This window comes from Aulonocara sp. 'chitande type north' Nkhata Bay, linkage group LG4, assembly GCF_057382095.1.
Source record: "Aulonocara sp. 'chitande type north' Nkhata Bay isolate Kocher_YH1m ecotype deep benthic linkage group LG4, A_spYH_male_GT1.1, whole genome shotgun sequence".
Taxonomy (NCBI): domain Eukaryota; kingdom Metazoa; phylum Chordata; class Actinopteri; order Cichliformes; family Cichlidae; genus Aulonocara; species Aulonocara sp. 'chitande type north' Nkhata Bay.
Window position 1 is genome coordinate 11801438 of NC_141347.1, and position 24589 is coordinate 11826026.

The following is a 24589-nucleotide window of genomic DNA, read 5'->3' on the forward strand; positions in this document are numbered from 1 at the left end:
ACGTAGCCAATCGGCGTAAAAGTAGCCATATTAGCAAGCCTTTGATTAAATCTCTGTATCCACTGAAACAAATGACAACTACAAAGGCCCTCTCATATAAAGACACAGACAAAAATACTATACATATATCCAAAGATAACAATTTATTGATTTACATCAGTTTCTAACAACCAAGTCAATCTTACAGTACAGTTCACACAGACATGCAACACAAGAGGAAAAGGCAACGATACAAAGAGGCTGTCCATAAGAACCAAAAATCACAACAGTGATAAATGTTAAATTATTTTGTCTCAAATAATCTTTACTGGTAACCTGCAAGAAATTAGCATGAGCACACAAACACAATCGCACGTTGACTCAAATGCTGTCACTCGCGCAGCACTTCCACTAGCTTCCTGTTCTCAGTGTGTTTTGTCCTGGTGAGGGGGGTTCTTATATGATTAGCATCTAATCATTTTAGCCAAGATAATAATGTTGTGTAGCACTGTTAGCACCCTGGACAAACTGCGAAACTCTCACCGTTGTTTAAGTTCAATCACCAAAACGCACAATTTTTGGCATTCATTAATTTAAAAATAAAAAACGTCAGCATAACATCAAAACAACACTCATTTAAACACACACACACACACACATATATGAAGCCACATGCAGTGGCTTTGTACCCCACCAGTGAGGTACAGCCCACAGTTTGAGAACAACCAAATAATTACCAAAACAAACATATATAACAAAAAGTACAACTGTTCCAAAGGGCAATTTATCTTAACGCTCAGTTTAAGAGATGACCACAGCGTGGTGGTTCAGCTCGTGCTGGCCAGGTCGAAGCTAGTAAAGCAGAAGCTTGTGCCCCCCCCCCAAAAAAAAAGAGGCGCTGAGTTTCACTTCTTCAGTGTTTTATCTTCTACCTGTCGCCCAAATTCTGTTTCTGTAGACTGAGTGATGTAAAACTGGCCAATAAGTCAGTCACTTCATCCACCTGTAAGAAAACCACAGAGCTGTGTAAGAGCTGGTGAGAAAAAAAACACAAATCTAAAATACATATTAAAGTTTTGTTGCGTTGTCCAAATATTATGCGTCCATCTGAATAGGAGAATTGAAGACTGAGTGATGAGGTCTCACCTGCTCTTTGGTGCGCGTGTGCTCCAACTGTGTCGAAATGTGCTCCAGCCTCTCTTTAGCTTCACTCTGGCCCATTAAATTCAGGTATTCTCTCAGCATCTGAATAATCTGACAGGCAGATAAAAAAAATAAAAATAAAAATTCTCCATCAATGGGGAAGAGCGGCAGAGTCAGACTGCGTGTTTCCAAACTCAGTTTGCATCTACTATTCTAAGAAAGTAAAGCCATTTTCTACCTGTGTGACTTCCCCTCTCAGTGTTTCTAAGCTGCGTGAATCTCCCTCCTGCAAAATGTTCAGCTTAGAGCGTGCTAGATGCAGTGGGGTCCTGCCAGCTCGATCAAGGGCATCCACGCGGGCTCCTTAAGAAAAACAATAACAAACAAACCTCTCAATTACCCATTACCTTCAATTGCCTTTAAATTCTAATTAAGTTATCATCACATTTCCTCATTTATTAACTCAGATTAAAGATGGCAGCCATGAAGAAATCAATTATCAAGCTAACGAGTTTCCCGTCCAACATATGAGCTACATGGTTTGTTTTTTTCTAGTGAGGCCTTTCTGGTCAGATGGGAATATGGCACAATTTGGGGAAAAACAACAGACATCCACAGGGCATTTGAGTCAAGAGCCTCATTTGGTGTTGTAGATCAAAACCAGAGATTGTATATAAAAGATGGACAAAGTCACTGTGACATCACCAACTGTTTAGCGAAACCCTGTTACGAAGGTTTCTTGCAGTTCTGAAACCAGAACTGAAGAGTGAGGGGCAGTAAGGCCAAGAAACAAGAATACTGCAAGCTTAGAGGCTGATGGAGGCTCAATCACACAATAAAGTGAGCGTACTGATCAAGGGAGGTGGGAATATTATTTGATAGATTTCTATAAAACCAGATGCGTCGCCTCCTTGTGGCCATTAAAATGAGTCAGAGGTTCTGGGCACTTCCATATTTGCATAGTTTTTCAGATCTGGAAGCTATGTCCATCTTTTACATACTCAGTCCATGCTCAAAACCTGCCTCAAGCTGTCTTTCTTCAGGCTAATATTAGCTTGTGTACTTTATTAATTTATTAGCTAACACCATAAATTAGCCACCGCCAGAGTCAAGTATCATGTCTAATTTAAAGCTAGCTGGCTAACTACAACCCTACTAACACCACATTGTACTGCATGTTGTCTGGTGTATTACCATATCAGGACACTCTGTGGTGAATTATTAGCAGCTGATAGACAAATCTCTGATCGGCTGATGCATATGCACTGGATTTTAATTATCTGCCAGACTTGAGCGTTAAGTTTTTGGACAAACTACACTGGTAAAAAACAAATGTCATTGTAACTGGAGTACTCCACCCCCATTTCCACTGTTCCAAGTGCTTAAAAAGAAACATGCATGAATTCTTACACGTTTCCTTAGGGCGATACACCTCCTTATAATATCTAAAGCAATATAGTTCTGGTAATTGTTTCACAAAGATGGAGAATTTAGCTGCTGTACAAAAGTCTTACCTCCCCTTAGCAGTGTGGTGATTACAGGCACATGGTTGGTACAGGCCGCTGTAGGAACATGGGGTGAAAAAAGTGAATTGTGAAAGAAATACACGATCCGATGCAGAAATCTGACTTCAGTTTTAGTTTTGAGTTTTCTGGGTCATGGTCTCTTACCCAGATGGAGGGGGGTATTCCCCAGACTGTCTCGCTGGTTGGGGTCAGCACCGTGGCTCAGCAGCAACTGCACTATAAACATAAAACAGACATTGGGAAAGAACAATGATCAACTGATATTAAATCCAGGTAAAGGTAAGGACATTTATGAGCATCAGTCAGAGTTATATGAAGCGCAGTAAACAAAATCTGCCACTGACAACCTACCAATGCTCTCATTGCCATTGCACGAAGAGAAATGAAGAGCTGTCCTTCCTTTGTCATCTGCTGCACAGGGGTCTATATCATCTTGCAGGAGCTTTCGGACTGAGGAAGAAAATGTGAATTTCAAAAAAAGGAAATAGAAAAACACAACTTGAAGTCATCCCTCCCAGACAGTGCTCGCAAGGTGTTTTACTGTATTCGCCCATGCTTTTCTTTTGTTTAAGCAAGACCCCATGCAATTCTCTCCTTCTGGGTATAAATGAAAAGTCACTCACTCACCTCCAACTACTTAAAAATGCAGCAGCTAGGCTTTCTGATGTTTTAGCAAATGTCATCACATCACCTCAATCCTGACCTTTCTCCTTGTAGAGTTGATATTTAGGCCTGATTTTAACTTGTGGGGTGAAACTTTGTGAAGGCTATGATGTAACCTACACTGAAGTGGTCAATGTCGTTGGTGGCATTTGTGCTGGTGCATTAATTACAATGTGGTCACGTCGCAGTGTTTTACTGGCTATTCCAAGAGTAAAAATTACATTTAAAAGCCCAAGGCTCACAAAAAGCACATTTTTGTTAGTATTACTAATTATGTTGGCAATTTGTCTTTCATGTATGTCTATGCCGTGTTTTCCATGTAATCTCTAATGTTACCCTGTTCTGTTTTTGGCTTTAATGTCAGCCTTTCTTTTTAAATTTAATATTCTGGCTTTTGCCTGTCTGTCAACCCTGTTTTAATCTGCTACATAAAAAAAACATTGTTCATACCTGTGTCAATATCATTGCTGTTTGCTGCTTCCCTCAGTCTTTTGGCAGCTGTTAAAAGAAAACATTCAATGACAGGGACATTAGTATTTCTTCCGGATTTCATGGAAAGAAGCAAACTGCACTGCATTAGATGTGAGACCTTATACAGAGGAGCATTTTATCAATTAACAACACAGGAATAAGAACTTCAATACTGAGAATTATGTTCTTATTCACTGTGACACATCTTCTCAGCATGCATTACTTACTGACATGCATTTTCACTGTTACCATACCAGCTCTCAGTTTATGTGACATTAGCAGTATGAGTTAGTGCTGGTTAGTTAGTTTCAAAAGAATTTGCAAATTGATGATGATTCATCTCATGACATAACCTTTATAGGTTAAAAGCATCGGTATCGGCAACACTCGACCTGTTATTCACTTGGTATCGGATCGATACCAACATTTGCAGTCTTGCACAGCACTACTTAGTTTGTGCAGCGACATTTTCAAACACATAACTACAACTCCGCACACACTATTTCTTTTACCATACCGTTGCTTACCATAAACATCTTTACCGATGGGACCCAGGTTCCGCACGGCTCTGTGGTGCCGCCTGGCCCTGCTCCCCGTTATCTTCCCCAGTTTGCACGCCACATCACCCGCACCGAACTCTCCTCGCCCCGGCTCCCACAGCAAGTGCAGGTACCTCAGTTCTTTGTCGTCTCTCTGTCCGAGTCGACCCAGCACCACTTTGCCCTCCCCTGTCCCACTCATCCCAAACCCGACAGCACCGTTGCCCATGTCGTCCATCCCGTCCACGTTACCCCGCTGCTGCTCCCTGTCCGCCGCTCCCTCTACGGGTCCCTGCTCCACCATGTATTCCCCCTCCGAGCTGGACGGGTCATTATCCGAGGCAGGGATAGCGCTCCACCCATCCATACTTTATCTTGGCATAGAGAAGCTATTTTTGCGCTGTACTCGTTGCATAAGGTACCTTACAACTCCTGCTGAAGCTAAAGGGAAATAAAGCCGCGAGTAGCATCGGGAGTCCGCCTCGTCTGAAGCATGTTTATCTTGCACCGACTCTTCGGGCCGTTACACAGCGTCAGAAAACACAGTTACTCTCCCGGTGGCGTCACTGCATCCTGGAAAAATGTAAAGTGTTTAAACTGCGGACGCCTTTTTCCTTCACACATCAAAATGTCCCCTATTGCACATTTTCCACTTCATCGGGTAAAAGCCACGCCCATCATACAGCCAACAACCTCGAAGTATGAATCACCAATCAGATTAAGAGATGCTCACTCACTTCCGTCCAATGGCACGATCGCAATCGAGCAGCCAATCAAACTGTTCCAGTGCTGGGCCGACGATTGCGCTGGGCATGCGCACTGAGAAATGCACTAATGTTACCCAAAAGCCAATAATTTAAATTAAAAAAAACAAACAAAAATAACTAGAGTTTCCTTTTTGATGTTTGTTTAATCATTTACCATAATTTTTATGCATAAATATTTGTGATACCCACCCTCCACCTGTAGAGCTTTACATGATATATAGATCTGCATGATATGAAAATAACACACAACATCCTGTATACAAACACTTGTGAAAATAATTACTTGGGAGCTTTTATGGGACAGCGTACCTCTCCCTAAAGTGATGAGCAGTGGTTTCCAATCTGCAGGTCTTGACTCCCAATGATGGTCACATGATATATCTAAAGCATCAGCAGTCAGCTTAGAGAATAGGAAATATATCAACGTGATATAATAAAGGATAATTGTAGTTCTTTGTTTTATTTAATACTTTGAATACTAATAACATAAAGAAGGGAGAATTAGTCTTTGGTTGAAACAATCAAGCAGCAGAACTCTCTAAGAAAAACTGCTTTGTTTCAAGCCGGTAAACAGGTTGTGAAACACAGATCTGTAGGATGGCATTCTGTCCAAAAAAGATTTGGCCTCGTGGAGGTAATGACTGCAAGTGCTGGAGGTAGCAATTCTGAAAAATCTTACAGGTGCATGCTGCACGCTTAGGTAAAACAATCATAAGTCAAGTTTCAGTCCTGAAGATACGGATGCTCCAGCTGGTGCCAGGTAATTTGGAAATGTCGAGTCAGCATCGGATGTGCCTACGTCTTGCTCGGTGTGCGTCAATCCTGCGTCATGAACGCGCTGTCGCAGCTGGCTGTTGCGAGGGATCCCCTGCTGCTTCAGGTATCCCTGCTGGCAAAACAGTGGTGGCATGCGGTGGGTGAGGGATAAGTGGAAGCAGGATTCTGAAAAACCGGAGGACAGAAGGGAATGAGTCAATCTGCCAGCTGCTGAAAGAAGTCATGTTATTTATCTGATCATTTCTTAATTCCATTTAAATTTAGAACAATGGATTACACAGGGAATACATTAAATTACAGTAGATGTCTTTCTGAAAGTGATTTTTACTATTATTACCTTCACTATTATCTTCTTCAATACCATTGCCAACACAGTGCAGAGGAGCTACCTAAACATAAACTGAAAGCATGCTTTATTCACAGGTGTACTTCTTTTCTTAGACGTGTTTCTCTGGAAAATTTAAAAACTGAAAAAGTAGGAACATACCATTCTTTTTTTCCAGATAAGCTGTTAATGTGTGCATTACCTGCATAGAAGGCCCTGAGGTCAGTCTGGAGACAGTGCTCCAGGAAGCGTCGCAGTGGCTGGATGTGAGATATTGGAGCGTCCCATTCTGTGAGGAAGTCCTCCACTATGTGATGAATGGCTTGGGGGCGCGGTAAAGGCCAGCCGTTGGGACGTAGCTTCATTTCTTCCACTGGGGGGAAAAAAATATCACATTTTATTTTTTCCCTGTCAAGTATACAGCGAATCTTTTTTTGATGGTGACACCATTCCTACTCACCAGAAGGTAGTGTTTTATAGTAGTATAAAACAGGGTGAAGAAAGTTGGATTTCCAAGCATTAGTCCACTCTGTTTCTGCCCTGCTGCGCCCCAGATAGTCTATTTTCTTCTTCCCATATTGCATGACTACAACTATTAGTCCATGCATGGAGACATCGTGGCCAGAAAGAGAGGAGAGCTGAGGCAGGGCCTGGAGTGGAAACTCTTCCAAGTATTCACAGTGAGACCTTAGAGTCAAGTAGAAAGGAGAATAAAATATATAATGAATATCAACAACTGCAGCTTTGTTTCTTGTGATGATGTAAGGCGGTGTCATAGTTTGGAGACTTTACTCTTCTGGCAAAGAAGGACAATAACTGCCTAATATTGAAGGAACTGGACATCAATTTAGTTTGTTCGAAGATCAGAGTGAAATGAATGTATTTGATTAAACAGGTATTCTGTTCTAGTAGCTGCAGCTCCAGCAGTGTAAAACAGGCTAAACAGCAGATTAGAATCAAGGATAAAAACATTTTCTCAACAATACAAGCACATTTGTTTGACAATGCAACTTAGGCATGTAGACATGATCACTTTGAGCTCCCACAATTCAAACTGAGCAACAGAATGTGGAAGAAATGTGATTTAAGTGACTTTGAACATCGCATTGTTGCTGGTGTCAGAGTGTTTGAGACTGAGTGTTTGAGAAAGTACTGATCTACTAGGATTTTCCCCACATTACCGTCTCTAGGGTTTAAAGAAAATGTCCAGTGAGCAGCTGTTCTCTGGCTAAAAATGCCTTGTTGATGCTGCTTTAAGCCGATAGGATGACAACAGTAACTCAAATAACCACTTGTAACAACCAAGATATGTAGATGAGCATCTCTTAATGCACAGCATGTAAAAACTTGAAGCAAATGGGCTACAGCAGCAGAAGAAAAACGTTGCCACTCCTGAACAGGAAACTGAGGAAAAGATTACACAAGCTTACCAGAATTTGCCAACAGAAAACTGGAACAGTGCTGCAATTTTTGGAAGGTAGAATCAGATCATGGATACCCATGTTTTAGACTGCATACTTATTACTTGTAAAAGTGGCCTTTGACTACAAGGGATGCCCCAAAAAGTTAGCTGCTCCCCCCAAAAGTCAGTATGAATTCTGAGACTATCAGGACATGTAACCTAATAAGCATGAATGAGCAAGAGTGGAAAAAAGAGAACAGCTGGAACAAGCAAGCATGCAATAAATACTTACCCTCGAAGAAGTATGACATCTCCAAGCACCTCAAACATCTGGTATGGCCCCGAGGCCTCGTCGACCCGCTTCAGAATCCACGACTGCAAATGTGTTGCCAACAGTTGTGTTGATGGCCACGCGTTCCTGTGGTAACGGTGTTCAAGTAAACGATGTACAGCTCGTGCTGTGTTAGACAAAACACAGTTCATGTTAAAATCATCCTGATCACAGGTCGAACTGGCACAAAATTCACTTTTCTGTCGTACCAACTACATTTGCAATAGATCATCTGATGCCACGGTGCCTTTAACAAACGGTGACGGGAATTTCAAAATGTCACAAAACAACAGCAGTCTGTCACCTGTGTAACGGAATCCATGCACAAAGCCGCCAGCAGATGAGCGATAGTCTCTGGAGTGAGATGCAGTTCCCAGCACGAACAAACCCGGGGTGTTCTTCCCTTCGTACCAGGGCGTCAACTCAGGCAACCTCCCTTTGGCATTTTCACTGTTCGGTGGGCAGGCGGAGCTGAGGAGAATTTTTTAATACGATATGAGCAGGCTTATCTTACATATTGTGCTTAGATAGAATAAGAAGAGCACGTAACATCAGCCTTCACCTGTCAAATATGCTGAAGTTGAACCGGAATCCGAGGCATCGGATGACTCGATCATAGGGTTTTCGCATGGGGAAGTTGTCGATGTGATGCCCCGGCAGTTCTTCCTGTGTCGCATCAAAACTGTTCCTACTGTGCATGTACTTATTTAACGTGAGATACAGCTGTTTCCTTTTCTCTTTCTTCTTTCCACCCAGTCTCCTCTTGCCTTCCTCCTTTTGTTGAGCGATAACGATCTTCTCCAGACGGGCCTCCGCCAGCCCATCGAGGGACTTCAGCTGATACGTATCTATCAGCTCATTATTCACAGCTCTGGATAAGCAGGGGAGCAGGTTTAAGAAATAAAATGGGACATAATAAGTAATGATTGTTTTGAAACCATCCTTTATTTTACCTGAGATCTCCCACGTAATGCGTTTGCCACGCAAGGCGAACGGGGCTGGAACTGAGCATGTGCACCCGACTCGCTCTTCCTAAGATGCTCTGGGCTGTTTCAAAAGCAGAGTTTCCCTTTCCCAGAATGAGCACAGCCTGGTCCTTGTAGTCGTCGGGGTTAGTGGAGATGGACTCATAGCCCTCAACCAGGTCTGCACCGACAAAGTCCACCGTGTGAGGAACCCACAGGCCCGTGGCTACCAGGAGGACGCTGATGGAGAGAGGACAAGAGTGCAACAGAACAATCCAAACCAATGCAAATTTCTCCTCCGAGGATCATCAAGAGACAAAATACCTGCACGTGTAGTCTGACGCATGTTGGTCAGTCAGGATGTAGTGTCTTCCCGTTGCAGACTGCACTGCCCTGATCCTCCCAACATCAACACCATACTGTACCCTCAACCCTAGCTCCCCCACAAACAAGGACAGGTACTGAGGGAAGGCGTCAGCGGGCGGGTAAAAGTCATCGCTGATCCTCTTGAAGAGGAGGTCAGGTTTATCGCTCAGCAGCGAGTTCCAGTCGTGGCGCAGGTTGAACTCTCGGTTCCCCCTTCCGGTGTAGATCTTATTGATGCTGATGAGCTTCCTGTGCCTGGGATACCTTGCCATGCACAAAACAAAGCAGAGAAGACGTCCCTCAGAGTTTATACGGGAGGATAACGCGTGTGTTATGTTGAAAGCTCGCCCAAAGTTCCTTACTTGTTGAAGAAGCTGCCGGGTCCCGAGTTCCTCTCCAAGATGACATAGTTTCTCCTGGCCTTGGAGAGGAAATATCCCATCTGCAGTCCTGCGGGGCCGGCTCCAAGCACGCAGTAGTCGTACCGGCGGGTGACATTGTGGTGGCGGTTATCAAAAGAGCTTAAAACATAGCCAATCAGGATGAAAAGGATGACAGAAGGAAGGCTCGGATCCATAACCTGATGAATATGAGGCAATGATGGAAGTAAAAAAAATATATATATATTAACACGATGAATATATAGGTAATAACAATGAAACATCCGACTTTTAAACCCTTTTGAGATTATTTGCGACATGATTTGTTATCCTGCGTTATCCTGCTGGAAGCAGCCGTCAGAAGATGGGTCATAAAGGAATGGACACGGACAGCAACATCAGTCAGGTAGGATATGACATTTAAGTAATGCTCAGCAGCTACTAAGGGGCCCAAAGACAATATCCATCACACCACAAAACCGTTAGCACTAGGCAGGAGGGATCATGTTGTTTATTTCCAATTCTCACCGCGCCTTCTGAATGCTGAAGCATAAACTGAGACCCATCAGTGCAGGCAACACTTTTCCAGTTTTCTTTAGCCAACTGTGGTGTATCATCAGTTCCAATACAAAGCTGTTTACAGGTTCTTGTGCAGTGCAGTCCCACTTGATGTAATCCATATGTATAAGGGCACGGCACTACATCTGAACCTAAAAATCGTACAAATTTTATCCAAACCAGTTTTCTACACTGTATTTTTTATCATCGAACATTTTGATTTATCATCTTCCTCTTGCGTCCTCCCTATGTGCCACCTGCCCACACAAAACCAACCTATTTCAATAAATGAACAATTTTCAATACTACCTGGATTGTTATAAACAGAACAAGTCTGGATTTTATGATAAAACGTATTTGTCATGTAAAAATATCGAACAAGTTTGGTCAAGTTAACTGTGTCCGAGCCCAGCCTGCGTAGGTATTTGGGAGAACGGGCTCCATGCAGGAGCTCCACATGAAGCCACAGAAACGTATTCGGTATAAAACCTAAAGGGAACCCAAGGCGATAATTAGTAGGGCTGAAGCGAGTAGAACCGTGCTAAGAGACACAGGTGTAGGGTCCGCAGGGGATCCCGGGCTCTCCGTGAACTCTCCAGCCGATGTTATATCACTCCGTCGAGGATGCAGCCACTGCCTTCGCCCGCTCAACCAGATGTGAGAACAGCTAACGTCGTCAAACACGGAGACCTCACACCTCACCTTTCAAATGGCTCGATCCTTCACGCGCAGCATCTGGAGTTCACCGCGTGTCGATCCGGTCACGGCTGCCACATGTTTACTGTCCTGCATCTTACACAGATTTCTCTGTGCGAGAGAGAGCAGCAGTCCTCCACAAATCCACTGGCACAGCCCAGTTCGCCCCCGGATGACAAACACCAATGGAGGGGAGCGTGCATCAGGGGGCGTGTTTACGACCGGAGCAGGCGAGAAAGGAAGGAAAGACTCGTTCTTATAATGGGGAATTACTCAACAGTTACATAAATACAGTTTGGAATAACAAAATGTGTCTGATATAACTTTATCTAAAAAAATAAATAATAAAACGTGCTTAGACAATTAGCTATAAGTCATAATCTGGAGTAAGTAAAAGTACAAACATTTTAGCATCATAATACACTTCCATACAGCAAAAGTACTCATGATGCAGTGTGCCCCCTATTTGGAATAATATACGCTAAATTATTGCATCATTATTATTCTTTAATGAATAAAGCACTTTAATTATACAGCTACACACTGCTGGGTAGCTTTATCTGTAACTGCTTTTCCAGCAGTGTGGGCCAGGGCCCCCTGGTGGACAGCGAACGTACTGCAGGCTTAAGTGATAACAAATTCAGTTTGAAAACGCTAACAAGTATGTACAGTTACATTTTTATATACATATATTTATCTATATAAACATTGTATTAAAACCGGTAGCAAGAACAGGTTAGTTTGTGATATTACTCATTACTCTGACCTAAATTTACTGCTCTGAGGTTGAAGTTGTGTCCCAGTGGCAGGTGGGTCACACATTGGCCGTAACAATGTCCACGTGACTGAGCAGCACTGGCATTTTATAGCCAACAAGACGTATTGAAAAAAACCTGGTAATTTAGGGCAGCTGTGGCATAAGCCTTACATTGGGTGGTCTTATAAATTTAAGCACTGCTTATCTGTTGATTTATATATTTTAAAATTTCAAAATAACATGTATAGTTTTTAGATAATTGATATGATTGTATATTTAAAAACAAGTTAATATAGAAATACTTAAAAAATTTCAGCTATGTGTAATCAATATTACCTCTGTGGCTGGTTTAATCAATATTACTGTATATAAACATTTTGGGAAACTATGTGTGCTGCCGTGCATAAAGACCAACAACCAAGCATCTACTGAAAGTGAGAAAACTTTATTTCAGAACACAAAATTAAAGAACGTGAGTTGTTTTTTAAGGGTAAAAAAGCAATCCAAGAAACAGAGAAATAACTGTTTACACTGATTTCACATAAGTCCTTCCTTCCTGCTTTTTTTTTTTAATCTCGACATTATTCGTGCCACGCCTCGAAGCAGTTCCTGTCTGCAATAAGACACAGGGCCACATCGCACTCCCTACACTTCCAGGGGGTAGACTGATATTCCTTCTTTATCAGCCTGCACTGCACGCAGGTCCTTCGTCCGTACGAGGCCCTCTTGCTTGCATCGGGTTGGTTGGAGATCGGCACGGGGAGGTGGCCACTCGGGCCTTTGGTAGGGGGGACGGCGACTGTTACGCCACACAGCTGGGCAGTCAGCTCCTCCAGGAAGGCCCTGTGAGTCATGGGTTCCTCGTGTTTCTCTCTGCAGAGCTCCTTGTGAAGCAGGAAGCTGTTGGTGGCTGCAATCTCCAGGAAGTGTAAGAACAGTAAACGGTACCAGCGTGATGTTTTGTGGTGTACAGAGTAGGATTGTGTCAACTGTTCTAACATATCAGCACCTCCCATGTACTTGTTATATTCCATGACAGGTGTCGGGCATGGAATGAATCCGACGGTCGACTTGCCATCCTCACTTTTCACTCTCCTCTCCACGGTGTGTCCAGAGAACGCCTGGTGGACTGTAGAGCAGATGCTGACCTCACAGAAGTCCTTCCACTTCACATAAACCACAGGAGGTTCGCGGATCCACCTCAGGGTGCCTTTGGGATCCTTTTTTGTCAGAGCATTTGAATGTGTGGTTGGGCAGCCTCTCCTGTTGTCTCTGTATGTTCCACACGCTCCAACATTGAGGCTCAGCAGGTCTCTAAAGAGTTTTGGACTGGTGTAGAAACTGTCCAGAAACAGGTTATAACCACTGCCCAGGTGTGCAGACTTTATCAGGGTCATAACAGAGTCGTATGCAAGCCCAGTGCCTGACTCAAACCGTGACCTTCCAGTGTACACAGCAAAGTCCAAGATGTAACCGTTGCTGCTGTCAGACAGAACAAAGAGTTTGAAACCCAACTTGTTTGGTTTTGCTGTCCCTTTCTGAATCATTCCAGCGTGGTTCTTCCTCACTATTGTCCTCTCATCAATCAGAAGCTTCTGCCTAGGGTGGTAAAACGTATTGCAGGCGTGTTTGATGGTGTCCATTAGGGGGTTCAATCGAAACAGATGGTCGTATTGCGGCGTTCCCTTCTGCCTGTCATTCTCAACATCTTCCTCGGGATCACTCATGTGGATGTTCCAAGATATCACCCGATACCTGTCCTGTGACATGACGTCAGCCGGAAACAGCACACTGAATATCGTGTTCTTTTTCCAGTAGTCACAGATGTTATCCAGTTTCACCAGTGAAAAGAAGAAAGTGAGTCCGACATAATTTAGGAACTCTGGGACGTCGAGGTCAGTCCATGAATACTTTTTGCCTTTTCCAATGTTTTTGGCTGCTTGTTTGTTTGTGTTCTCACAAAGAGTTGAAATGGCTTCATTGCTGAGAAACAGCTTGAAGAGGTCCAGCGGCATGTGTTTGTTGTTTGAATTCAATTGATGTCCGGGTGGTCGGGCTGGGACGAACCTGTTAGGCGGCGGACAAATGTCTGGATCGTTCTCTGTTTTCCAGGATTTGGCTGTTGAATGTGGAGATCTTTTTCTTTTATGGCCTCTCGTTACACTGAGTGAAGAACCGTCTTCTTCACAATAAGCAGAGTGGTTGGCATCTTCTTCACCAGAGGTGCAAGGCTCTGTGTGCCCATCCTGTTGATCATCATAACTGAAAGAAACAGAATAAGTATTATGGTCATTTATCTCAGGCCAGTGTTTTTGTGGTTCAAATGTTTCGCAGTATAAACTATAAAGAATGGTTGAAATTGCCTGATGCTGTTCCTCCAACCCATCCAAACTTAAACCTGTAGTGTAGGTTTGCTTATATCCTGTGCCTGGAAGGCCCCATCCCCCACAAGAATGTGTACTATGAAGACTATGGCTAAAACCCTAACCCCCACCGTCCCACCCACCCACAGACACACACACACAGTGTGACCAGATAAAGTCCAAAGGTGCAAGTAAAGAACATAGCACTCATTTCATCAGTTCATTTCACTGACCCAAACCCCTAAAATACACCTACACAATTAAGCACATGTTGATCTACTGCCATCAACTGTGTTTTAACCAGTGTTGGTCAAGTTACTTGAAAAAAGTAATCAGTAACTAATTACTGATTACTTCCCCAAAAAAGTAATCCCGTTACTTTACTGATTACTTATTTTCAAAAGTAATTAATTACTTAGTTACTTAGTTACTTAGTTACTTTTTAAAAACACGATTTACAACCTGAAGAGGTGATAAAGCGATAGATCTTTCAGCCCAATTCTACTTTTTCTACATAATCCATCATACAAAATGTAATCAAATGGAAAAGTCTCTTTTTTAACTTGTTTTATCATTTTTAATCTTTTAACTTTATGCATCAAGCAAAAATTTAATTATATGCAACATTCTCTGACTTGAATAAATGAGTTTAACATTTAAACCTATTTTCTGCACATAAAATAAAATAATTTTTTGTGTTTACACTCACTCTTTCAAATAGATGCAAGTAAAACACAGCAGAACATAAATAAAGTCAAAGACTCAGCGGTCCTGTTGCTCTATTTTCACCTGTAAAGCAGGACTGCAGTAGGCGGAGGTTTACCCTGGTGCAGGTGTGTAGCGGTCAGTGGAAGGATACGGCAGTGTCTCTGTGAGTTTCCCATTACGTCGTTGCGCTCTTGGTGCTTCCTTGGAAGTTTAGGGGTTTTTTTCGCTGTAAAAAGAAGTTTTCTTCCCACGCACGATGGACGCTAATGTTTTTGTCACTTTTTATGGAATCAAACTCAAAGTAAGGTCAGTACTTCCACGCTTTAAACGCTGCATGCTCATACTCTCTCCCGCACTCGATATGTGATCCATTGTTGATCTGCACACAGCTGTTGTCACTAACGGCGCACTCGCTTACGTCACTGTCGTGAGACATTCTCGCAAAAAATCACGGTTTTAGTAACGCAGTAACGCAGCGTTCCTTCGGGAAAGTAACGGTAATCTAATTACCGATTTTGCAATAGTAATCCCTTACTTTACTCGTTACTCGAAAAAAGTAATCAGATTACAGTAACGCGTTACAAGTAACGCGTTACTGCCCATCTCTGGTTATAACCACTTAAAAACTTCATTTTATTATTTATTCCTGCCACACGTCACGTGTCATACCATACTTACATATTATGCCATTTCTACTCCTCATTTATGTATTCATGAGTTTTCTCCAAGTGCAAAAATCTGTCCTGTGCATTATCATGCAATCACAGCTCTCTCTGAATACATTAACGTACTTTAAAAATATATTTTTAAATATTTTATATGGCTGGCTTACGGTCTGCAGGTTTTTATACCTGCAGTCTTGCTCTAAACACCATCAAACTCTGCCCGTACTAAAGCTGCATTAGCTTGTAAATACAGTATACTTACTCTTCCGCTGGATCGAGCCCCTCGTCGTAAGCTAGTTCGTCCTCCGTGAGGAAACTTTCTGCGCCAGACTCTCCTTCGTCCTCGCTTTCAAGCAGTTCGGGAGCAGCTTCGTCGTCGGAAGCCATCGTAGCCATCCAGGATTTTTTTTTTAAAAAGACACAACTCCTCGCGTGAAGAGTCTCTTTGGCGTCACGAAAGTGAAGTAGTTATTGTTTCCTCTTCGTTTTTTCTCTTTTTTTCTTCTGCGCAGTTATTGGCGGTAAATTTTCAATTGGCAGGGACTGCTTTGTTCTGACATCACTTCCGGTAAAGTTCCCTAAAAAAATGGTACAGATGTTTTGTTCTCGGCTAAAACAGCTTTTAGTCAGCAGTTCACTACTTTATATGTCTGTGTGTAATACATCCAAATGGAAAGTTCTCCCTTTAAATTATTAAAACTAATTTATCTTTCTGAAATAACTTAATTTACTTTAAAATGTATTTTTAATTATTTCTAGGCAACGTTTTGCCAAATTTTGTTCATTGTCATTGAGTGGTCATATAGAGCGATGCAGTTCTGCTAGCTTTTGATTGGGTAGCGGACGTCATGGATAAGAAGATACTCATATGTGCGAAAATTTGCTTGTTGTCTTGTTGTCTTTGCTTTCAGCCTTGAATTTTAATGTTTTAGAGCTACCAAATATCCACAGAGCTTAGTTTCCTGTTTAAATACAACCTCATCTGTATATATTGATGAAACATCGAAGCAAAGATTTAAAATTTATATTTCTCACGTCATAAGATATATTGCCACTCATTTTTTGCTTGTAACAAAGTGTCTACAGATACAATTTCAAAGCTGTCTGTGTTATGCAGATGCAAAAATGGTTCACAGTTTGAGCTAGATGCTCAAATCTTTAAGGTATCAGTGTTAAGTTGCTTACTTTAAAAAAAAGAAAATCCTCTGAATACAGTCAGGTAACAGGACTGGACTGAAAATAAGTGAAAAAGCAGACAATGTGTAAAGAAGAACAGCTTTTAAAGACCTGCAGAAAGCCTGGAGAACTACTGAAATAATACTAAGAAAGTCTGTCTCCTTGGAAGTAAAGTGGTTTTGCACAGTAGTGTATAAAGCTTGATTGTGCCTTTCAGTGTTGTAGCTATACAAGAGTTACTACACACTTTTTACATGAACAAATTACAAAAATGTACTTCTAAACTATTAGAAGTTATACAGCCAGCAGATTTTTTCGGGGGGCCCTTATATTGCGAGGCAAACTTGGAGCCAATAAGCTCCTCGTCTTTTTGGGGCTTCTTGGTGTAGCTTCTTGTGACATTAAGTTCAAAATCTCTTGTTCTGTCCCCTGTTAATAGATGTTTTTTTAAATGGAAAAAAACAAAAAACAACTACAAAAAAAATGCTAACAATTGACAGATAATAGCTACAGGTTTTGAGAATACATTACATGCTACTTTGTTTCTCCATAAGGACTCTGTAGCCACATGTAGCCAAAGCCAGCTCAAACATGATTCAAGAAAATAAGCTTTAATGCCTCGTCATGTTTTCTGATATTGCTGCTGTGTCCACATCTCCCCTGTCATGTGAAGCATGACTCAGCAATCACACTTCTCATTTGACTCAGCAGCTGGAGCTTCACAGCTGTATATAAGAGGAGGGAGGGAGCTGAGAGGCCATGCACTGAGGAGCAACCGTTCAGAGGAACTGACCGGACACGCTGACAGCCGCCAGCTCTAAGGATCGAAGACTCAACTACACTTTACTGAATGTGAGTGAAATGCATTATATATGTATACTCTTACATTTTGTGTACCTATACTAAACCAATGAAACCATTTGAACAGATGGACACGATGAAGAGTGCGAGAACGAATGAGACAGGAGAAGTCGGCAGGTATGGGAGATCACTTTACTGGAAATTCGCAGCTTTTGCACTTAAAGACATTTTAGGACATGTTGAATGATTGCTCCCTTTCTGTGTTTCCCTTCTGGCCTCAGCGATTTATCAGAGCAGATTAAAGCAGCCACTAAGGACAACCACGTGAGGGCTGAAAACACACAGCTGATGCTGAGTTACCAAAAGGGAGAGATCACTCTGGTTCAGTATAAGGTGAAGTGTGCACAGTGGCTGGATACACAAACCACTTTCTGTTCCTTTTCTTTTTTTTCTTATAAGTGGATGTCTATCTTTATGCGTCTTTTAGGTCCTGCTGTGCTCCCTCTACGAGATCTACAGGGCTCTGGAAGATGAGATGGACAGGAATGCTTCCGATCCAGCCGTTGCACCAATTTACTTCCCTCAGGAGCTTTCCCGTGTGGAATCACTGGAAAGAGACCTGGAGCATTTCTTTGGATCAGAGTGGAGGAAGAGAGTGATCGTCCCTGCAGCCACACAGAGATACAGCCAGAGACTGCGACAGGTGAGCACCGCGTTTTGACGTGATTCATGATTCATAACTCAGAGTGCACAAGAACCAGCGCAACACTTCCCCCTTCTTACATTCTCAGATCGGCAGAGAGAACCCAGAGCTTCTAGTGGCCCACGCCTACACTCGCTACCTCGGTGATCTCTCAGGGGGACAAGTGCTGGGAAAGATTACCCAGAAATCTCTCGGTCTGAGCAGCAAAGAGGGGCTTTCCTTCTTCCACTTCCCCGGTGTGAGCAGCCCCAACCGTTTCAAGCAGCTGTACAGGAGCCGGATGAACAGCATCGAGCTGACAGAGAAGGAGAAGGCCGCGGTGCTGGAGGAGGCCGTGCAGGCCTTTGAGCTGAACATACAGGTGAGAGACCTCAGGACGAATTTTTCTGTGCAAGCCCTGACCAAAAATGACACCAAGAATTGCTCCACAGTTCTCAGTGAACTCAGCTGAAAGAGGAACTGAAGCTAATGCATGTAGAGCCAAAATGCTGCCAACACGCTAATCCCTTTTTTTTTAACCCCTTGTTTCCTCGTAGGTTTTTGATGACTTGCAGAAAATGCTGAGTGTTGCAACAGAAACTGCGGACCAGCACAAAGACAGATCCCCAGCGGCCGTCCTCCCGTCGTCATCCATCGTACAGTTCACCGTGGGACTGTGTGTTGCGCTGGCCACTATTGGAGTGGGAATGTATGCTTTGTAGGCTCTACCTGTACTTATACTGGTTGTGAATCATAGATTGTACATAAGACATGGCTTTAGCTTCTGGGTTTTTAAAAAATGAAGGCAAACAGGAGAATACGTATGAATGATTTTAAAAGGAAGTCTTGAAGGTTCATGGTCTCAATCACCAGTTTAAGGCATACAGATAAAGATGAAAAGAGCTATTGTTACATCACCTAGTTGTTCCTCTTGGAATTCTCTTAATTTAAAAAAATGACTCAATTTTCTTCTGAATATGACCTCAAACCAGTGATCAGGACCACAGAAAAGTCCGGAAAGTGTTTAGCAAAGTCATGAAAGGTTGTTTGTGTCGCCCCCTGGTGGTGACTGAAGAGATTGTAGTTTTAAAAGGTGCTTCCACCTTGGCTTCACATTCCAAACCCAGAAGCTACAACCATATTTTGCACCGTCGATGGTTCTTGCAGAATATAAATTACATTTTGTGATGTTGCAAGACTTGAGGCGTCACTAACCAGTGAGTGGGATTAAAAAGGCTCCATCCATCTTTTATATACAGTGTGTGACATGCACATTTTGCACTTTACTCAGTTTGGCTCTGAAAGAGAAATCGTGACTGACAATCTGTCAACTCCAAGCCAAAGCAGTGATTTTACTTGTCATTTGTGTATATTCATCAAATCGTGTCTCTGTTTATGATCTGTTTAATAAAAAAAAAAGAAATACTCTCAACATTTTAATGTGAATTTCAATACTTTATTGTTATTTATTTTTTTAAACACGGTATGCAGACATTAAGTAACATCTTTAGCTTGATACAAAGCACTAGGACCATCTTAGCAGTGACTCTTCATCCACCCTGTTGGCATGCATCCTGCTGTACAGAGCTACAGCTGAGATGAGACACTATTCTGGCAAACATAACACCACAAATGAAAACTATTTACAACAACAACAATATGGTTATCTCATAGAGCACTTTTCTCTACTTGACTCTGTAGAGCACTTTTCTCTGCATGCGGTGCTGAAGCTCCCCCCTCCTTAACATCAGGTGGAGGACTTTGTAGATGGCGTGCTCTGGATATTTCTGCAGGAAGGACAGAAAGAGGTCACTAACAGGACCCAGACCAAAACTGATTCTTTTGTCAGGCATGTAAAAAATGTTTCTGAGGTCTGTTTTTACATGACTGACAAAAGAGAACTGAACACTATTCCTGTAATCATCCCAATGGAACACGAAACACAAGCTGGGCACAGAGTCAAATCACTGTTGTGTCCCCAGGTTGATATTCTCACCTGTTTGGTGAAGTCCTGTATGATGCTGTGCTCTGACACTTGCGAGCCAATGGCGAAGCGTCTCTTCAGCTGCTTCTCGATGCGAGAGATCATTTCCTGGTCCTCCTGAGAAGTGAAGCCTTCCGCTCCTGGACACAAAATGTGGTTGGCATGCTTAGCTGAGGCTTAACACTTGGCTTCCAGCAAATTAAAAACAAAAACAAAAGATTCTTTAATGGAATAGCTAATATGGTTCAGTTTAATGAGGTAGATCTATCCACTAGACCCAAAAACATGACCAACGCCCACCTGAAAGGCTGCCAGACAGTGCAGCGTCCAGCGTGGAAACCTGGAAGAGCCTCAGGGCCTCATCCACCTCCTCTTCTCCAGCCACCGCCTGCAGCTTCATCTTAGCCAGCGACTCTGCGATGCGCACGACGGCCTCCAGCTGCCTGAAAACCCGAAACATCAGACAGACGATGAAGCGAGAAGATCCAAGTACTTAAGCTGGGGTAAAAAGACGCATTTACATGATCATTTATTAAAATAAATAAAAATCTACCTGACTGTGATGGGGATGGAGGCTCTTTTGTCGCTCTCCCTCTCGTGCTCTCGTGCTCCGCTCCTCATCACCACGTATCTGTTTTTTAGCTTCTCAGCAGCTGCAGCAGACAGCCGAGGACCACACTTACTGTAAATGGGCAAATTATTATTATTATTATTTATTTTTTAAACTAAGTACATGACAGTGTGTGCGATCAAACTAATATATGAACTCCAGGACACTTACGTTCTTGCATAAGCGATGTATTTCTTAAATGTGGTCAGCGGGATCTCGCCCTCGACACCCTCGGTCTGCGTCTGCGCGCTGAGGTGGACGTTCATCACGTGGCGAGCCAGCGTCTGTAAACAGACGCGTTCAAACAGTTACACTCTGTAACAGCTCCAACCACACGAGGGTTTAACGCCGCAGACCTTCGGCCTCCTTACCATGTCTCTCTGCTGGTCGTGCTGGTCCTTGATGATGAAGATCATATCGAAACGGGACAGGATGGTGGGCATGAAGTCGATGTTGTCTTCGCCCTTTGTGTCGTCCCAGCGGCCGTACACGGAGTTGGCTGCTGCCAGCACAGAGCAGCGAGAGTTCAGGGTGGTGGTGATGCCAGCCTGGGAGGAGAGCCCACGTGTTAGCTTGCCTTCAACACAGCGACTGCATTTTACTTTCCTTAAATGCACAAAGAGGCGATACCTTAGCGATGGAGATGGTCTGCTGCTCCATGGCCTCGTGGATCGCCACTCTGTCATCCTCTCTCATCTGGACAACAAACACAGTGTTATCTTTAATAATGAGGCCGGAGATCAACTGATAGTTTATTTTGTGCCAAGTTTGAATTCTTGTTTGCAACTTAGCAACTTGTGCTGCTTCGTTTTTACCTTGTCAAACTCGTCGATGCACACGACCCCGCCGTCGGCCAGCACCATGGCTCCCCCCTCCATGATGAATCCTCGGGTGCTGGGGTCCCTGAGCACGGAGGCAGTCAGACCGGCCGCGCTGCTGCCCTTACCGGAGGTGTAGACCTACAGGGGACAGAGTCGAGGTTCAGGATCAGTGTGAGGGGTTTACACCGGATTTGTCATAGTGACGACAATCCATTCAGGATTACTTACCCCGATGGGCGAGCATCTCTCAACAAACTTCAGCAGCTGAGACTTGGCTGTGCCGGGATCACCCAGCATCAGCAGGTTGATGTCACCTCTACGAGTGAGACCATCAGGCAGCCTGCAGAGGACAGAAAACGAAAGCACTGCTGGGTAAGTCAGGGACTTTTACAATAAAGGTGGGTATCTATGTATTGTGCTTAAAGCTCACCTCTTTCTTGAACCTCCAAACAGCAGACAGGTAATGGCCTTTTTCACATCATCGCTGCCATAGATGGATGGCGCTATAGACTGTGACAGAGAGTTGTAGACGTTAGGAGAAGCAGCCAGTGCCCTCAGTTCCTCCTCTTCCTGTGGGGAGACGGATCCAGTGGCACCACGGCCTAAAAAAGGAAAAAATATCCACACTTAAAGCCAGCTCTGCTCGCCTGAAACGCATCACACCCACGTCTTAATGCAAAACCTCTTCACCTGCGCCTTCTGTGTCCACCTGGATACCGACCACTCGCAGATAGGACGCACGAATACCCACGCCAACCCCTCTCTCTTTGCCTTTGGCTTTTGGTGCAGCCATCTTTTTGATGGAGTAAATACCCATGATGGTCACCCTGTTTCCTGGGACCACGCGGTCACACAGATACCTGAGAGACAGGTGGGAAAAAGCACGAGTGTAAAAGCAGCACAGCAGCAGAAAAAGCTCAGTGTCAGTCACACAGGTGCTTACCTGTCGCAGTAGAGCTGCAGGTGACGGGGCATCTCTCCGTGCGGTACAGCATCCGGGGACTCCTGCAGGCGAAGTGTCTGGAAGTCGACGCAAACGCAGCGGTCTGGGATGATGAAGTAAGGGTCCACAGGACACTTTACCCTGCCAGCACTCTCACTGAGAAAAGAGGGAGCCTCGTTAAAGGTGATTCTGGGTGAGGAACTCGAGCGGAGGGATGTTACCCCATCATAATACTCACGAGTTGCACTTGCGCGGCAGGGCATAACCCTGCAGCCCTGGAGGCAGGGGGATGTTGGGGATGACGGCGCGGCAGCCGCGACACTGCAGACACACCTTGGTGGCCTTGGCTTTGACCGCCGTGGCAGAGATGATGATGCCGTGCACCTTCACCAGACGAGACACCTGCTCAGACTGCAGTGGACAGAAAAAGAAAAAAACAAGAAAAAGTGTGATCAACCTGTCAGTAACTCCTACAGTATGACACACAAAGAGGCCTGAGAGTACCTTGAGGCTGCGGATGGATGCGTGATGAGCGTCGCTCTTCAACGTGACCTGGATGTCCTGCACAGCCTCTTCCCCGACAGGCCGGGGACGGGTCACCTCATCGGCCACCTCCTTTGCGGCTTCCTCCAGCTGTAAATTAAAAGCAGACCTTCAGACAAATGCGTCGGACAGATGGATCGCCCACCGGGACGGAGTTTGTGCGGTGTGACATGCTCACCAGAGGCAGGTTCTCAGTCGGCAGCTTGTAAAGACAGTCTGACAGATCCTCATCGAAGCTGGCGAGGTCCTCCATCTCCACCTCCAGCCAGTACTCTCCCAAGGTGTAGTGTCGCTTCAGCTCATCTCTAGTTGAATTTAGGTACAAGTGAAAATAATGCAAATTCATAGGCTGGATGAGCCCAAAATTGGCACATTTAGAGCTTTAATGGCAAATGATTCAGATGCTTCACAAAAGGATCACAAATATAACTACTGTTGGTCTCTACATGTTATGAAGCTCAAGACGTGCTAGAGCAGGGATGTCAAACTCATCAGCCACATACATCCTACTTTAATCTTAAGTTGGCCAGAGCAGTTTCCTTTTTCCCCTTTTTTTATCATTGATCCACTGTAAAACAAAACCAGATAGTCGACAGAAAAGTTCAATTTAGTCATTTAACTGTTTAGCTATTACTTTGGTATAGAATGGATGACCATGGGGGAGGTCTTTATTCACAAGAAAAGCTGTAAAACTGATAAAAAAATATAGTTAAAAGTCCAACATTTACACACTCCTTCACATTTTCCAAAGCCTTTCCTTGGGCTACACTGGAGTCTTCGTCGGGCCGATTTTGGCCCTCGGGCCTTATGTTTAACACCTCTGTGCTAGAGTCTACATTTTCCACAAATTCAGCAGCCCCTGTATTTAGGCCTCCTGCCAGACTAATGAGCACTTTAAAAAAAATAATCTCAACAGTAACTTTGTAACAAAGACAGTTCTTATTAGCTATATTACCCATATTGAGATCAGATCCTGAACACTCAGGGTGCGGCTGTGTAACAAACAACAGCACGGTGCGATCGCTGTTACCGTACCTGTATTTATAGGTGAAGCCGGTGCGGTCGGTCCCCACTCTGAATTGTCGCAAGAACTCACGGAACCGCTTCTTGATCTGGATCCGCTTCTGTCCACCTTCGTCCCCGCCGGGGCCCTCTCCACCTCCGAAGCTGTCACTGTAGTACACTCCTGGGTCGTCAAAGCCAGACATGCTGAATGAACCAGGTCGCAAAAGACACGAAGAAAGCGGAGTGTAAGGAAGCAAACCCAGACAAAAACAACTTTTTCTTCTTAGTAAGAACTAAGCAGGATGTAAGGTGCCGCACACAAAGCCTCCTTGCGGCGTCTCTTTCGCGGGAAAAACTGAACTCCTTCCCTTCACTTTCCCGCGAGCCGCCTCTGCGTGGCGTCATCTCCGGCACTCTGATTGGCTGATAGGAAAGGCCGTGCATAGCTATTGGTCGGCGTGGCTCCTCGGAGGTGGGTTGTCAAAGTAAAGGTGGAGCTTGTGAGCACTGATGGCGCGAAAAAGACAGCAGGAGGAGGGTAGAGGGAAGCGTGGGGAGCAGGGGCGGAGCGTGGGGGTGGCTTACTGGGCTTAAGCCCGGGTTGTTTTGTCAGAAGCCCGGGGTCTTTTGGAGTGTAATTTTT

General features: G+C 43.9%; 5 protein-coding genes across 7 annotated transcripts; 1 reads left to right on the plus strand and 4 right to left on the minus strand.

The window, feature by feature from the left end:
- Positions 1–124: 124 nt before the first annotated feature.
- On the minus strand, positions 125–5005 carry ankrd54 (ankyrin repeat domain 54). Its single transcript, XM_086288425.1, has 8 exons — positions 4310–5005; positions 3762–3809; positions 3000–3098; positions 2793–2864; positions 2637–2684; positions 1361–1485; positions 1126–1233; positions 125–982 (listed from the first exon to the last, which is right to left on the minus strand). Exons 1-8 carry the CDS (start codon positions 4686–4688, stop codon positions 908–910), a joined length of 954 nt encoding a protein of 317 aa, XP_086144551.1. The 5' UTR covers positions 4689–5005; the 3' UTR covers positions 125–907.
- Positions 5006–5225: 220 nt separating this feature from the next.
- foxred2 (FAD-dependent oxidoreductase domain containing 2) lies at positions 5226–11927 on the minus strand. 2 transcript variants are annotated; one of them, XR_015128756.1, is made up of 11 exons: positions 10895–11927; positions 9617–9834; positions 9213–9518; positions 8877–9128; positions 8486–8794; positions 8228–8394; positions 7885–8050; positions 6651–6877; positions 6393–6563; positions 6203–6265; positions 5903–6030 (listed from the first exon to the last, which is right to left on the minus strand). XR_015128756.1 is itself a non-coding variant. In XM_086288415.1 (10 exons), exons 2-10 carry the CDS (start codon positions 9829–9831, stop codon positions 5798–5800), a joined length of 2046 nt encoding a protein of 681 aa, XP_086144541.1. In that variant the 5' UTR covers positions 9832–9834; positions 10895–11926; the 3' UTR covers positions 5226–5797. The 2 variants fall into 2 exon arrangements, 1 of the variants encoding a protein (XP_086144541.1); XM_086288415.1 differs by lacking the exon at positions 6203–6265 and having other exon boundaries at positions 5226–6030; positions 10895–11926.
- A 147-nt stretch (positions 11928–12074) lies between these two features.
- Positions 12075–15930, minus strand: LOC147332033 (piggyBac transposable element-derived protein 4). Of its 2 annotated transcripts, none has more exons than XM_086288417.1 (2): positions 15644–15930; positions 12075–13907 (listed from the first exon to the last, which is right to left on the minus strand). In XM_086288417.1, exons 1-2 carry the CDS (start codon positions 15775–15777, stop codon positions 12227–12229), a joined length of 1815 nt encoding a protein of 604 aa, XP_086144543.1. In that variant the 5' UTR covers positions 15778–15930; the 3' UTR covers positions 12075–12226. The 2 variants fall into 2 exon arrangements, with proteins under 2 accessions (XP_086144543.1, XP_086144544.1); XM_086288418.1 differs by lacking the exon at positions 15644–15930 and adding an exon at positions 14798–15626.
- On the plus strand, positions 14699–19472 carry hmox1a (heme oxygenase 1a). The gene is made up of 7 exons (XM_086288426.1): positions 14699–15022; positions 17269–17409; positions 17486–17535; positions 17640–17751; positions 17846–18061; positions 18150–18422; positions 18598–19472. The coding sequence occupies exons 3-7, from the start codon at positions 17486–17488 to the stop codon at positions 18760–18762; spliced, it is 816 nt and encodes a 271-aa protein (XP_086144552.1). The 5' UTR covers positions 14699–15022; positions 17269–17409; the 3' UTR covers positions 18763–19472.
- Positions 19267–24321, minus strand: mcm5 (minichromosome maintenance complex component 5). The gene is made up of 16 exons (XM_086288413.1): positions 23977–24321; positions 23120–23246; positions 22903–23031; positions 22637–22809; positions 22399–22554; positions 22146–22315; positions 21886–22057; positions 21684–21795; positions 21450–21593; positions 21265–21330; positions 21006–21182; positions 20806–20918; positions 20578–20706; positions 20325–20467; positions 20037–20164; positions 19267–19827 (listed from the first exon to the last, which is right to left on the minus strand). Exons 1-16 carry the CDS (start codon positions 24147–24149, stop codon positions 19726–19728), a joined length of 2214 nt encoding a protein of 737 aa, XP_086144539.1. The 5' UTR covers positions 24150–24321; the 3' UTR covers positions 19267–19725.
- Between the last annotated feature and the right edge of the window lie 268 nt (positions 24322–24589).

Excerpts from the sequence above, each read along its gene's own strand:
- ankrd54 (XM_086288425.1), bottom strand. The coding sequence starts at position 4,688 with ATGGATGGGTGGAGCGCTATCCCTGCCTCGGATAATGACCCGTCCAGC. Across the intron at positions 2,865-2,999 it reads CAATGGCAATGAGAGCATTG|TGCAGTTGCTGCTGAGCCAC; the intron begins GTAGGTTGTCAG and ends TTATGTTTATAG. Across the intron at positions 2,685-2,792 it reads GAATACCCCCCTCCATCTGG|CGGCCTGTACCAACCATGTG; the intron begins GTAAGAGACCAT and ends ATGTTCCTACAG.
- hmox1a (XM_086288426.1), top strand. The coding sequence starts at position 17,486 with ATGGACACGATGAAGAGTGCGAGAACGAATGAGACAGGAGAAGTCGGC. Across the intron at positions 17,536-17,639 it reads GAGACAGGAGAAGTCGGCAG|CGATTTATCAGAGCAGATTA; the intron begins GTATGGGAGATC and ends TTCTGGCCTCAG. Across the intron at positions 18,062-18,149 it reads ACAGCCAGAGACTGCGACAG|ATCGGCAGAGAGAACCCAGA; the intron begins GTGAGCACCGCG and ends TTACATTCTCAG.
- LOC147332033 (XM_086288417.1), bottom strand. The coding sequence starts at position 15,777 with ATGGCTACGATGGCTTCCGACGACGAAGCTGCTCCCGAACTGCTTGAA. Across the intron at positions 13,908-15,643 it reads GGGCTCGATCCAGCGGAAGA|TTATGATGATCAACAGGATG; the intron begins GTAAGTATACTG and ends TGTTTCTTTCAG.
- foxred2 (XM_086288415.1), bottom strand. The coding sequence starts at position 9,831 with ATGGATCCGAGCCTTCCTTCTGTCATCCTTTTCATCCTGATTGGCTAT. Across the intron at positions 8,051-8,227 it reads GCATGGATTCCGTTACACAG|CACGAGCTGTACATCGTTTA; the intron begins GTGACAGACTGC and ends TGTCTAACACAG. Across the intron at positions 6,878-7,884 it reads GATGTCATACTTCTTCGAGG|GTCTCACTGTGAATACTTGG; the intron begins GTAAGTATTTAT and ends CTTGACTCTAAG.
- mcm5 (XM_086288413.1), bottom strand. The coding sequence starts at position 24,149 with ATGTCTGGCTTTGACGACCCAGGAGTGTACTACAGTGACAGCTTCGGA. Across the intron at positions 22,316-22,398 it reads CTGCAGCTCTACTGCGACAG|GTATCTGTGTGACCGCGTGG; the intron begins GTAAGCACCTGT and ends CCTGTCTCTCAG. Across the intron at positions 20,707-20,805 it reads TACATCGCTTATGCAAGAAC|TAAGTGTGGTCCTCGGCTGT; the intron begins GTAAGTGTCCTG and ends GCCCATTTACAG.